At 55.6% G+C, this 14,187-nt stretch overlaps 1 protein-coding gene across 1 annotated transcript in view; it reads right to left on the bottom strand.

Moving 5' to 3' along the window:
* Window positions 1-12,190, bottom strand: part of LGR6 (leucine rich repeat containing G protein-coupled receptor 6) — a 121,919-nt gene extending 109,729 nt beyond the window's left edge. The window contains exon 1 of the mRNA XM_029933148.1: window positions 11,856-12,190. Coding sequence (XP_029789008.1) covers window positions 11,856-12,067 — 212 coding nt within the window. The 5' untranslated portion in view covers window positions 12,068-12,190. The remainder of the gene's footprint in view (window positions 1-11,855) is intronic.
* Window positions 12,191-14,187: the final 1,997 nt, after the last annotated feature.

Below are 14,187 nucleotides of genomic sequence, written 5' to 3'. Positions count from 1 at the left end.
ATGGCTTCCCTTGTGCTCCTTCTCTCCCTCTCTTCCTTCTGCCTCTTCATTTATACATGATCACTTGTCTCTATGATGTCCTAGGATCAGGGACTGCCAACCCAGCAGGAAACAGGCAAAGAGATCAGAGGACTTGTCCAAAGGCGCTCAGCAAGTTGGTGGCCGAGACAGAATTCTAGCCCAGGTCTCCTGATTCCAACTCCTCTGAACAGAGAGCAGACCTACAGCTATGAGTGGGCAGGGGGCAGGGGAGTTTCAGACAAAATTGGAGGAGGGGAGCTCTTGACACACCCCCATTCTTCCAGAACGTGCAGCTCCTCACTGCCTGGTAGGAAGAAAAACCACAGCAGAAGGGTGGGAGACCTGGGGGAGGGGAAAGCAGGGCACTGCAGGTGGGTGGGAGCATTTCCCAAGAGGGACTTACACGGGTGGCACTAAATCTTTGTCTCCCCCGCTGGACCAGCCACTATGGCTGCCAGATGGAGACTGTTAACATAACACGGGTGCGGATCACAGCTGCCCTGCCAGGGAGCACACACTCCATAAACGTTTGTCAGTTGAATAAATGAATAATAATAGTTCACACCCATCAAGGTTACTATATGCATCAGACACTGTTCTAAGCACACTCCATCTATTAACTCATTCAACCCTCCCAAGAGCCCTGTGAGGTGGGTATCGCCACCATCTGTATCATGTACAGGTGAGGAAACCAAGGCACCAAAGAGTAAATCTGCCCCCCAAAGACTGGTAAAAAGCAGAGGCAGGGTCTGAGCCCTAGAGAGGTGCTTGCAGAACTCATACACTTAACCACTCTACTAAACTATGAAAAACTGGGGGTGCCAGGGTGGCTCAGTTGATGAAGAGTCCAACTTTGGCTCAGGTCATGATCTGACAGTTTGTGGGTTCGAGCCCCATGTCAGGCTCTGTGCAGACAGCTCAGAGCCTGGAGCCTGTTTTGGATTCTGTGTCTCCCTCCCTCCACCCCTCTTGCACTCATGTTCTGTCTCTGTCTCTCTCTCTCAAAAATAAACATTCAAAAAATTTTTAACTAAGAAAAACTGGAAAGGGGTGCAACACACTCAGAGGACTTCCGATTTCAAACAACAGGCTTGCTCCCCCCAGAGTCTGAGAAGTGACTCATTGATAGACACACCGAGATGCAGGTGGACCCTATGCTTCCTCTCCGCACAGGGCAGCCCCTAACCCTTGCCCCCTGCAGATGCCAAGCTTAGGCCAAAGATTGTCCTCAGCTCAGTGATGCCCAGTGTCCTTTCCAGCCCCAAGGCCACCTCAGGTGGCTCTGGACAGAGGCTGCCTCTTCTACCCTGTGGCATCCCTCAGGCGGCCCCTCCTCCCACCCATGCCTGCCTTCACCCCACGTCCTTCATGTCTGTGAGAACAGAAGACCTGTATCTGGCATGTTAGGAATCAGAGCACAGAGCACAGAGAAGGGGCCTCGTCTGAATTCATGACCATTTGGATAGAGAGGCGGGTCAAGAGATCCCTCATCCTATGCACCAGAAATAGAAAGCTCAGAGAGGGTCAGTGCAGAACAGTTTAAAGGACCCAGTGCAAAATAAAAATGTGAGGCTGCTTGTTACAAAATGATTATGAACTGTAAGGTGGTGATAGCAAAGTGTGAGCCCAGACAGGGGGCCTGTGTGACCACAGAGGGGACATGTCTGTAAAGTGGGCCCTGGTTTAAGGGGTCCGCCCAAGTCACCCAGTTCACAAGTGCAAGCCTGCTGTTTGGGTGAGCCGTGGTCCAGTCTGGTCTGAGAAGCCAGCTGGCTCCCCGCTCAGGACTCTCCTGGGTCTGCCCCCAGGTAAGTGAGGGCGGGGAGCCCAGGCCCTGTCCCAATTCTCGTTTTCTATTGCTTTTGTCCGAGACAATAGCCCCCTTCCTTTCTTGTCTCCTCCCAGCCTCCTAATCGGCTCTGTCCACCAAAGGCAGGGGATTAATTTACGGTCCCTTCCTGCCTCCGTCTTCGCAGTCCCTGGACACTCGATCCACCTCCCCATCCTCGGACCCCGGCCCTGCGCTGCCCCAGATCCAGAGCTAAGGGGGAGGGAGAAAGACTGAATGCATATGCATATTCCTGTATTGTTCGTCGCCCTGTTCGGAGCGCCCCCTGCAGGTAGGGGGCGGTACTAGTGTGTGTGTGTCTTGTGTGTCTGTGTGTGTCTGTGTGTGCGCATGTGCCCTTGAATTTGAAGGGGAGATGTGATGTGGACCTAAGTGGAAGGGAACCAGAAGCACAGATCCTGCCCTTCAGGCTCCCAGTCTGCAGACTGAGGTACAGCCTTTCTTCCCCTGGGAGCTCCAACTGCTAATGCAAACAGACATGGCTCCGGCCCTCAAGGCACCCTGAATCTGATGAGGCAGACAGTCTTTGCCAGGTGGACAGACAGATGGACACATGCACCCCATAAACACACACAGGTACGCAGTCCTCCTTGACATTTCCACAGCAGGGGAAATAACATCCTCTATGTGCTAAGCACTCTTCCAGGCAGGACCTTGCTTAAGGTCCCACTTCATCCGGGAGAGATGATTATTCCGTTTTGCAAATGAGTGTCAATCTAGAGCTTTTAACGCCCACTCCTGTGGTTTTCCCCTTGCACAACTGCCTCTCCAGGGGTTTCTGCATCGATGGCATCAGTTAAACATGAGCCTTCCTTCCTCTGTGCGCCTGCCACTGTTCCTTATCTGGACCCTTCTGGTGCACGCCTCACTCCCTGAAAAGTGTCACAAGTTATTTTTGTGCCTGTCTTATCTTCTTCTCTGAGCCCTCGGGCAGAGGAAAGAGCATGGGCTTTGGAGCCCCCAAGCCTACCTTCAACCTTGGCTCTACCTCTTCTCTGGGTGTTCCTCCCACACCCTTGCACAGCCCACCCCACCCACGTCTGAAAGGGGAGGAAGGAGGACCAGCCCCACAAGGGTGGATGCAGGAGAAAGCCTCCAGCAGGGCGCTCTCTCCGACAGCAGATATTCAGCCCACATCCTGCTAAGTGAACAAATGAATGTCTGCTCCCCACGCAGCTTGAACCTTTGAGCAGCATTATCACTGACCATTAACAAAAGGGATGGGGAGACCGCAGTAGGAGCTGGGGTGAGAGGTATTATCGGAATCCGGACAGTGCTCCATGGCCATGGTGCTTAGATGGGGCTTAAATGCACTCTACCACCGAGACAGCCCCACTGCCCGGCACAGTCCTCTATGCGAATGAACATGAAGCAAATTGGGAGAGACCCAGAGACCTGGAGAAAAGAATCCTCAGGCTGGGTCAACCTGGGAAGACTTCCTTCCTACAGGAGGTGCTAAGAGCCCCTGAGCGGCTGCTGCCTTTGGCCTGTTGCCCAGGAGTCAATGGTAACTCAGGTCGAGGGACAATTCAGACTTGCAAACCACGCAGGGAAGTGGAATAAACCCGACATTCTCGAGCACGCCCCTCCCTGCCCTGTGCTGACCCCAGCAATGTATTGGGTGATAGATGGGGGGCGGTGATGCCACTTTGTGTGCATCACCACTGCGGCCCTCGCCCCCCTTCAGTGGTCCTTCTGCCTTGGCTTTGAGCCTAGGGACCTTGTCCAAATCCCTGACACCATGCAATGGAAGGCACTGAGCACCCTCCTCCCATGTGCCTGTCTGGACCCTCTCAGGGACACTCTGCCTCCTCCAGCACCTCCAAGGGCAAAGGGGAGGGTACAGTGGAGGAGAGGATGCAGAGAACTGTGTTCTAGAACCAACCCTCTGGGTCTCATTCCCAGCAAAGCCCTAGGATGACAGAGTCGCCTAAGTGAGACACAGAGCCACTTTGTGCCTACCTCAGTTTCTCCTTCCAGGTGCTTCTCCCAAGGGAGGTGGGTAATAACAAGAGCTACCATGTATTGGGTATTTGCTGTGTGCCAAGCACTCTGCCAGATTATGTACTTCGTTCAAAGAGGTTGGTATTCCTACGCCCATTTTGCAGCTAAGGAAGTGGAGGCTAAGCAAGGTGAAGAATCAATCAGGCAGGGCCATCCAGCAAGTTAGCTCCGGAGATGAGATTTGAACCTGTGCAGTCAGGCTGCAAACACGAGCTTCTGCCTCAACAGCAGTGTTTCCAGGTGTGCCGAGAGGGTCTCGGTCCCTGGGGGGCCAGATGCTGTCTGGGGTTGGCTAGATGCTTTGGCTGGGAGCAGCCGAGTTCATTTATCCCAGCTGCTAAACACCTTGAATCAGCTGTAGGGTTTTTTCATGGTGTGTGTGTGTGTGTGTGTGTGTGTGTGTGTTTAAGTGTGGCCCAAGGAGGAAAAGGCTGAGAGCCCTGCTCTGGACTATCCTGCCTCAAGAAATGAGACAGAAAAGACTGTCATGATGAAGTAACAGAAGCCAAAGTGCTCTGTGTTCGAGGCCCATACATTCCCTTCTCCTGGAGGGCCTTCCCTTTCACACTCTCCGGCTGAATGTCCTGGTCCCTCAGGACTCAGGATGGGCCTCTCCTACCTCTCCAGGACCTCCCTTGGCCAGCCTAGTCTTCCCTCTCCTGGAAGTGCTCTTGACCTCACTGTTGGTCCTTGGGAGATGCTCCCCATGACAATCTGGTACAGTGAGCCAACGTACCCTGTCTCCCTCACATCCCTACCCCCATGCCTCACAGGGGCCCAGCATCTTCCCTTCAAGCAGCTCAGGGAGGAGCTCCCAGAGACATTGCTGGCCAATGGGAGGCGAACGAGGCCACTGGCACTTAAGAAACACAAGAAACTGGAAATAGGCTTTAAGGGCCTGCTCAGCCTGCCAGTTTAACATGCCCAGAGTCTTGCCCAGCCCCGCAGGGCTCAGAAGCCCCCAGCTCTGACGCCCTGAGAGGCAGGGCACTACAGTGGTCAGGGTGGGTTGAAATCCCACCACCAGCAATCACTGACTGGTGGCCTCAGGCCAGATCTTTACCACCTTTTAAGAGCTTCAGTTTCTTCACCCATCAGATCGGGCTAACACTGGTACCTCCCTCCCAGGGTTTCCAAGAGATGATGCCGGGGGAGTGCTCAAATAAAGGCAGCACATGTCAGCTGTTCCCATGATCAGTGAAGGCAGAGACACCAGCACAATGACAGTTTCCTGGATATGTCTATCTGGGCCCCAGGAATAACCTTTCTGACAACCTGGGTTCTTCCTAGAAGAAAAGCTACAGTCCAGGGAATGAAAACATTGACAGAGAAGGCATCCCCAGCAGCAGACAGGGCACAAGGTGCTTTCCTGGCCTCAGCCTTAGATTCTGTATGTCATCCAATCAATCAGAGGGGGTCTCGATCCCCCAGGTCCTGGGGAATTCAAGAGACAGGCCTTCTTTGTGACTCGGGAGGAAAAAGAGAGTGGCACAAAGAAAACCCTCAGTTCTGGAGGTGCCCTGTCGCTGAACAGCGGGCCCAGCCCCCACCTGCTCGCTGCCAGCCCGCCCGTGGCCTGCTCTGGCACAGCTCCGGGGGGGCGCACTGCCAACCCCATAGCTCTCCCCCCCACCATGTCCTTTTGCTGCTTCCAAAATAACTCTGCTCCCTGCCCAAGTTTGGCCTCTTGGGTGTTTTTCTCCTCCTGAGACCTGTTCTCCCATGTCTGAAGGGTGGGAGGAAAGACCTGAACTGTCATCAGAAATTAGGGACCACCTCGTTTTTTAAGCAAGGGACTAGTTTGCTCAAAGGGGCTCCCACAATTCTGAGAGCCCATTTCGGTTTGGCTGGAAGAAGTCAGTTCTAAAATGAGGAAGAGGGTTGGAAATTTCTCCCCCACCCCAGTCTCTTGTACCTTCCCAAAGCCCCAGCCAGTAGGACTCCTTGTCCTTGGCCCTGCACTCAAGAGAGTGAGTTACTAGCCTAAGGTCACACAGCCCATTAGGGCCCAGAGCTCGGAGGAGAATCTTCACCAGCCCCTTAGGGCACGTCGCAGGGCAGACATCCCTACCTTCCCTGGGGCTGGACCAGACAAGGCTCTAATCTCACGGAACTCCCATTTCTGGGGAGAAGCTGGGCTCTCCAGAGGGAAATGACCTGGAAGTCGGGAGAGGAATGGCTTCACCTCCCTAGAGAGTCTCCCACCAGGTGCCAGGCCAGGGCCCATCTCCTCAGGCATCCCTCCTCGGTGGTTCCTCCATCACGCCGGGTCTGGGAGCCCAAGAACAGACCTGGCTCTGTGAAAGGCCCCCTTCGATGCAGGCCAATGGGAGGGGGCTCTGTTAGTACAGAAGAAGCAGGGAGGGAGGGAAGGAGAGAGGTGGGCTGGCCATCTGCCGGCAATGTAGAAGATAACACTGGCACCTTAAGTCCCCACCCTGTCGCAGGTGGCTCTTGGATTCTCTTTCTGGGCCTCTTGGATCAGTAGTAGTTGAAGAGATTGAGAAACACAGTATAAATCATCAACATTTGAATGTGGGATCAACATGAAAGACACCATGCTTCACTTTCTTGGTCTCCTGGGACCCCCTCCCTCCCCACTCTTCCTGGAACCTTCCAAGCAAATACTGTTCATTCTTCCATTTTCATGATGAAGAAACTCATGGGGGGGAGAGGTGAAGTGACTTGTCTGAAGAGGCACAGCCCATAGACAGCGGGGCGGGGACTGGAGCCCACACGCAGAGCCAGGGGCCCCCTGCCCCACACGCTGCACCCTGTCCTTGGGCCCCCCCCCCCGTCTGCCTCTCTGCCTGATGGGCACGGGTCAGTGTGGGAAGCGGGCTTTGGCACGTGTGGGGCCATCAGGGTTGAGAGCCCCCGGCGTGGGGGAAGGAGGGGTGGAGCAGGGCGCAGGCTGGGGGCCAGCTCCGTTCAGAGCCAGGCCTTCTTCTACTCCGCCAGCCGCCCCGCCCGGCCGCGCCCAGCGCCCGCTGCTGCCAGAGCAGAGAGGTTTCCTTTTTCTTTTGCCTAGGGTTGTTTCCTGCCTTTCCTTTGAACTGGGGTGTTGGCTCCTTCACACACTCACCCTCCTCCGGCGACCCCCCAGGACTGCCCTCTGATGGGCCCGTCCCCCCAGGCTCTGCTTTGGAGAAAGCCTGGCAGCCCGTTTCCTGGAATCACTCTCCCCTGCTTCACCCTTCTCCTCTCTGCCCTGGTCTGGGTGCTGTCCAGATCCTCCCCCCTTCCCTGCCCCTTTCCCCTACAGTCCACCTCCGCCAGGCTGCTCTCCCTGGGGGCTTTTTCCATCCCGCATCAGGAGAGCAGGCTCAGAGTTGATTTCTCCCTGCCTCACCTATGCTAGGCTTTCAATGTCGACCTTGAGGTCCAGAAAGGTCTGGGAGCTTGCATTCACAGCAACTGAAGGATTGAGGATTAGAACTCACAAATCCCAAGTTTCAGGAAGGCAGGGGAAGCTCAGGCTCTTGGAATCTACTAGAAAGAGAAACTTTCTCATTTCCCTTCAGGCTCCAAGGCCTGACCTAGGAAAGGGAGACTTGGGGAGGTGAGAAATGAGACCTGGCACATTGCGCCTCCGGGGCACATCCTGCCCAAGGCCGGCTCTCCCCCTGAAGCTGCACGTTGTCAGGCATCCTCACATGACTGGCCCTGCAAGGCCCATCTGGACACGTTGGGAGTAGGCTGGGGTCTTTCATCTGTTGCCCCCCTCCCGTCCCTGACACTCTAAGACTGCACCAGCCAGCAGAAAACCACAGCTCCCCTGGATTCCCAGTATCCCGATTTCTCTCTCCTCACCAGCCACTCTTCTTTCTCATGCCCCCACCCACACACACGCACGCTTGCACACACGCACACCATTCCACTCTTTCACAGAACAGTGCTCCTCCTCTCCTCCCAAGCCTAGCTCCAGGACTTCCTCCTCCAGGAAGACTTCCATGGCTAACACTTCTTGGCCCTGGTCACCCTAATAACAACACTGGCTACTGAGTAAGCTCTTCCCACAGGCCACACACTGTGCCAAACCTTTTACGAACATAACTTCAGTGAAATCCACAGAGCAGCCCTGTGAGGTGAGCTCCATTTACAGATGAGGAAACTAAGTCGCAGATCGACTGGTCCGGGTTCACACAGCCTACTAATGACTCTTCCCCTGCTTTTGCCTATGCTCTCCATCCCTCTGTCCTCTCCCAGCAGCCCGCCCCCATCTGGTCATAGACATCGCCCTCCCCCCACCCCCACCACCCAGGCAGCAATGAAGAGGATGCAAATTATCTAGAGTTCACACACACACACACACACACACACACACACACACACACACACCCCAGACCTTTCAAATAAGCTTAGTGGTTAACATGGGCAGTCTTAAAGGGAGTGAAGTCCCAAGAGGCTAATAAATGGTCTAAGGCTGCACGGAGGGACGGCCCCTTCGTTAGCCCTAGGGACAGTGGGAACTGGAAAGGGGTACTCAGGGGTAACTGCAAGTGTAGGGCCTTTTACAGTCTCCCAAGGCAGTTTTTTCTCCTACCGTGAGCCCCCGATACTGCTTGACTTTGGGAGCAAAACGAGGCGCTCAGAGTAACTAGTCAGATTGTCTTGCTTGGGGACAAGTGTTTGCTGTCTGGACACTCCTGCTCCTTCGCCGTGTGTGTGCGCGGGGTGGGGTACAGCGAGAGGCATCATGTCTTCACATGATATCAGACTTCAGTGCCCCAGAGCTCCCTCTCCTCCAGATGGGTTCCCAAAACAAGCCCTACCCAGGAAAGAGGTCCAAACCCCAGTGAGGCTCATGGAGGCTCAGTTCAGGAGGAGATTTTTTTTTTTTTAATGAGAGATACCTGAAAGACTGTGGGTATTTAAAGTCTGTCCTCCCAACTCTGAGCAAACAGGGCTGGCATCGGGCCCCAAAAGATTCATAATTTTTGGACTCAGGTGTCTCCAAAGCAAAGGATAGCAGTTGGGTGTAAAGAAGACTTTCTGGTGTTCCCAAGAACCAAGATGGAGGAAGGTGGAGGTGTGTGCGCCATGAGAGGTAACTGACTAGAAGGAGAGACTCTCGCCTTTCCAGGATGGGGAAACAGATGTGAAGTAATTTTTCCTGAGGCAGGTCGAGGCCCTGCATGTATCTTCTGGAGCCCATAGTCCCTTCATGCCTCCTAGGGTTCAGTCTACGGCTCCTTCTAAGGCTCTTCAAGAACACTCTGGCCTGCTCTGTACACCCAGCTGCATTAATCTTACATTTCTCCTTCTTGACCCCGTGTTAGGAAGACTTAAGTGTCCACTCCCCTCCCACCCCCACCCCTACTGTCAACCACCTGGTTGGATCCTAGGCCCCTAGAACAACCAAGCATTGACTAAGACCAGCACCCACTGTTGCCTCCCTATCACACACTTCTCTTCTTCCTGCCACAGACCATTCCCTTGAATTCCATACTCATCCCTGCACTCAATTTCGCTCCTGTGTGAAGGATCCTGGGAGCCTGTGTCCATCTCCACCCAACAGCAGGCATTGTAATAACGGCCACTATTTCTACATTGCCTCTCCCCACTCCCCACCCCCACTGTGTGTCAGGCACTGCGCTGGGGACTTTATACAGGCATATTATCTCATTTAATCTTCCCTGTTACCCACCCACTTCCTTCCATATACAAATGATGAACCTGAGGCTTAGAGGAGCTCAGTGACTCAGTGGGTGGCAGAGCTGGGAAGGAACCAGGGTTTGGGGGCCCAGACAGAGAGGCACTGCTGGTTCCATCATCAAATGCAAATCTGCACCAGCCTCGACTAGAGCTGGGTTCCTTGAGGGGAGGCCAGATTGGGCATTTCCTGTCATTGCTAAGAAGGAAAGGAGCCTCACAATGCCTCTGCCCTTGCTCTTCTCAATGACAACCCTCATGCCTGCTCCACGTTCAATGCCATTTGTGACCAGCCTGATCTCAGAGAAGTAAAGAAAGAAGGCTCTTCCTCTGAGCCACCCTCAGGCCAGCTGCCCCCAGCAGAGACCCCTTCCTCCACCATCCATCCACATGGAACCCTTCTGCCGCCCAGGGCAGGGGACATGGTTCTCTCCCACGTCCCTCCAGTATGCCACAGCCCACTGCTAAATCCTCCACATTGTCCCAGGATCCTCCTCCATCTCCTTCTTCTCCTCTCCCCCGCTCTCTGAAGTACAATCTGAGTCTTGGGATAGAGAGGCTTTCTCTATTTCCACAGGGATGCAAGACAAGCCCAGAAAGCAGCACCTCCACTGACCCCAAATGCAGACCTCACGGCTGCAGGGAACTGTGACAAGATGGCGGAAAATCCTCCATCGGCCTGGATGGTGGAGTGCTTGGATTCCAGAGGTGACACTGTACCTCTCCTTCCCCAAGTTCTTACAGAAAAAGGGTCTGTCTGGAAAGACAGGTGCTGAGAAAGAAGTTGGAGCAACCAATCTCTGGAAGGCTCCTTCAACCCAGGAAAGGGGCCCTCCTTCTGCTCCCCCAGAGAAAGGCCTTATAGATGCCATTCCCAAATTCATTCTAGCTGCAGAACCCTGCCTGCCAATAAAACAATGTCATATGCCCCCAATATGTAAAATGGCTAAAAGTGTGGCCACCCTAGCTGTAACAGGCATGGGGACCAGAGCCAGCCCTCCTCTGCCAGCTGCGGGGACACCCACACAGCCCCCCAGGTGCTCAGAGTATTTGCCCTTCTGGAATATGGACACTATTTTCTCCTCTCATTCCCTGTCCTGGACCCTAGCCTATGTCTCTTCAAGTGGAGAGGGGCATGCAACCAAAGACAGAAGGACTTCGAGGGGAACTCCATTAAGGGATGCAATTCGGACCCTCCACTTGCTGGCAGGACACCACCACAACTGACTGCCCTGACCCCATTTAGCTCAGCAAACACTTGCTGGACCCCTGTGAGAACTACCCAGCCCCTCTTCCTCAGAGCGCCCAGGTCCTGGAGCCCCGCAGCGTATCCCTGAGACAGATGGTCTCAGACATTCCCACCTGAACTCCTTAAGAAAAGTTGAAGGAGCCCGGGCAGGGCTAGGGTTGGGGGGGGGGGGGCAGGTTTCCTTTCCCCAGAGCAGGGGTGACCTTGGGGTTAGGTGGTCTGGAATGTGCTCTCACACCCTCCTCCTGGCCAGGTGGGAGCAGTGAGTGCCCCCAGCCCTCAGGCTCTGAGGGCAAGCTCGTTTGAGCCTTCCTCAGGACAGCTGCCCCCAACAGGGTCCCCTTCACGCGCCATCTCACCCCAACTCAGCTCTAAAAATGGTTCTCTGGTTTTCAGCCTCGGCGCCTGCCCACAAATTAGTGTCTCCAACACGGCCTCTTGGGACATGACTTCAGGGAGGCCCCTGGGGAGCCAGGAGGCCTCAGCAGAGGGAGATGGTGCTGGCAGGGTCCCCTTGGGAGGAGCCAAGAGTGAGCAAGGCCCCTCTCCCAGCTTCTGGGATGCCCTCACCAAGGCCACCCAGCCTCACCGTGACAGCTCAGCTCTCCCTGCCCAGACAGAGCAGCAGCAGATCTCTGCACCCCACTGGAGCCCCTCCCCTCTCCTCTGCCACCAATTCAGTCAGCATTGTCCTCAGCCACGGTCCTGGGCACTGCTGTGCTGGAGGAGAAAGCAGCAAGAGGAGGGCTGGCCAGCCCCGGGGCTCTCCAGCTCCTGGGTCCAGAGACCCACCTCTTACCAAGTCTGAGCTCCCACAGTGAACCCACAGACAGGGGCCACTGAGAAACCAAAGGAAGCCCAGCCTCACCACTGCTCTGATCTTCAGTCTCACACTCTCCCCCTCCCACGGCCGCGCCCCACCTCAGTCCCGCAGCAGTCCACTTGTTAGGGGACGAGCCTTCCCCGGATGCCCGCGACTCCCGCCACCAGCCTGGCAGGTGCCCTACCCGGAGACCGGGCAGGGCGCTAGCGGGCGGCCAGGGAAGAGCAGGGAGGGACGCGCGGGCCAGTACTCACAGGTAAGCCGTCAGGGGGTCCAGATCCCCTGGCACGGCGGAAAGCCCAAGCTCAGAGCAGTCGGCAGACAGCATGATGCCGTCCTCCTGGCAGTGGCAGGGGGCCGGGCAGGCGGCGGGCGCCGGTTCGGACTGGGGGGAGACGCCGGCGCACCGGGAGGCGCACAGCATGGCGCAAAGCCACAGCGCCGTGAGTCCTGGCGGGCTGGGCATCTCGGCGGCCGGCAGCAGCCTGGGGCACCTGGCGGGCCGACAGGCGAGCGCACCGGCGCGGTGACGGCCGCTGTTAGCCTCTGGGTCCCGCGGCCGGCCGGGCGGGCTGCGCCGTCGGTGAGGACCGCCCCGCGGACTCTGCTGGGTGTCGCGAGGGGAGCGCGGGGACGGTGCCGTCAGAGAGGGGCAGGCATTGTTGAGTGATCTTCGTTATTCAGTTTCACAGGCTGGGCTTGGCAAGGGAGGGAGACACAGGCGGAGGAGGAGTCAAGGAAACTTTCTGCGCTGTGGCTCGCTCCCCTTCCCTCCTTCCTTCCGAGCTGGCAGGAATTTCATCCAGGAAAGAAAAAAAAAAAAAAAAAAAAAAAGCAAAGAAACCCTAAGAGAGTGAGCAGAGAGAGCATGTCAGGGACCTGCACTTCCACTTGTTTGGAAAGATGTGATGTCCCAGGGCCTTGACCTGTGGGTTGGAGACCCTCTTGCCTGCAGGGTCAACCACCAGGTCTCATGGGACTTGGAGGAGGCCCTACCCAAGCAACCTTAAGAATTCCCATAGGCCCCCAACCCCTCTACCACATTTTCCACACTGAAACCCAAGAGGGAAGTGATTGTTCAAGATCATTTTGCTGGGGGGGGTTGGGGGGGGGGCAAGCCTCAGAACTGGAATTTAGAGCCTGTCCTTGTCACCCTGTTTCCTGGAGGAGGGCAGTGAAGAGTTGTCCTGAAAGAGATCAGGCCATGAAAGTTTCCACTCTATTAAGAGATGAGGGTGGCAGGCTACAAAGAGGGGTCTTCTCACTGAGGAGCTATGCCCTGCCATCAAAGAAACGGGTGCAGATTTCCAAAATACTCGGTGTATTTTGCATGCATGCAGCCCCAGTCAAGTCTAAGACCCTGGGATCACCTTGATGGTGTCCCATTAGGGAGATAGGTAGATAGACTTGAGACTGAGCCCCGCTGGTGGTCAGAGACTTCCTGAAAGTTAGAGGATTGGCGCCACCTGGAGGCCAGCGCTGCAGCTGCAGCTCAACCACCACTTTGAGGGGGGAATCCCAGGGTCCTTCCTGGCCAGGGTCCTTCCTGGCCAGGGTCCTACCTGGAGAGCGTCCCATGGTTTTAAGGGGCAGGGCGGGTGGTGGCTAAAGGTGGGATCAAGCCTCTCTTCTCTTCTTAGACCACATGGGGCTGGCTGTGCTTCCTTCATGTAGACTTTTGCTTTCCGTGGTCTCCCACGTTGAGCCAAGCCCCAGTGCAGAGCTAGAAGCGGACTCTGTCTTCCATTGGGCCCTGTCTTCCCATGGTCCATCCAGAGTGTGTACCCAAAGCCTGGAGACTTCAGAGGAAGTCAATATTCCTTCCACCCCATACCTCCATACCTTTCTCACATCAACCTCTCCCGGCCCCTGCCCACCCACTCCCATTCTCCTCTATTGCTGCTAAGCTCCCAAGGCCTGAGGGGCTCCCATCACCAGAAAGACCCACAAATGGGAGCTGCCCCTGCCTTCCCAGATCCTCCTGCGCTTCCGGCCTCACTCCAGTGTGAAGGGCCCAGACTGAAAAAGCCCTGGGTGAGCCTTGTTTTGATCTCAGCAGCAGCCCCTCATGGTGGGCTTAGGGGGCTCAGAGCTAGTCTCCAGTCTTTCAGTTTGAATGTCCTTATGGGGCCCACCTTTGACTCCTGATAAACATAATTTAGAAGAGGACATGATATCCATTCCCCTTGGGAGGGGATGGGGGAGGGGAGCACCAGAGGGTCCTGGGGAGGGTCCTGATGGAGCAGAGAGCCCTACCTCTGTTCCCTTCTCCAACCAGGCCTGAGAAAGGCCTCCTCTGACCTCTGACCCCTTGTACTTTTTTAGAAACTCAGGTTGGCCAATAAGAGCTCTGCTTCCTCTTCCATTTGGGGACCTAACTGCATTTCAGGGCCTCCTGCTCTGATTTGTCCAGGCCTTCCCTGTGTCCCCACCCCCACCCCAGGGCCCTCCATCAGGGACAGCTGGTGTCCAGCGTCAGGCAATTTGCCGTCCAATACCGTGCAGTCTAATCAGGGAGTCAGACAGGAGCTTATGAGACCATATCATGTCACATGGTGTGCAGTTGAGTCCTGAAGTGTGTGGGAC

The sequence above is a fragment of the Suricata suricatta genome, chromosome 3, assembly GCF_006229205.1.
Source record: "Suricata suricatta isolate VVHF042 chromosome 3, meerkat_22Aug2017_6uvM2_HiC, whole genome shotgun sequence".
NCBI lineage: Eukaryota > Metazoa > Chordata > Mammalia > Carnivora > Herpestidae > Suricata > Suricata suricatta.
Note: the sequence above shows the minus strand (reverse complement) of the source record. Positions and strands in the feature narration are given on the sequence as shown.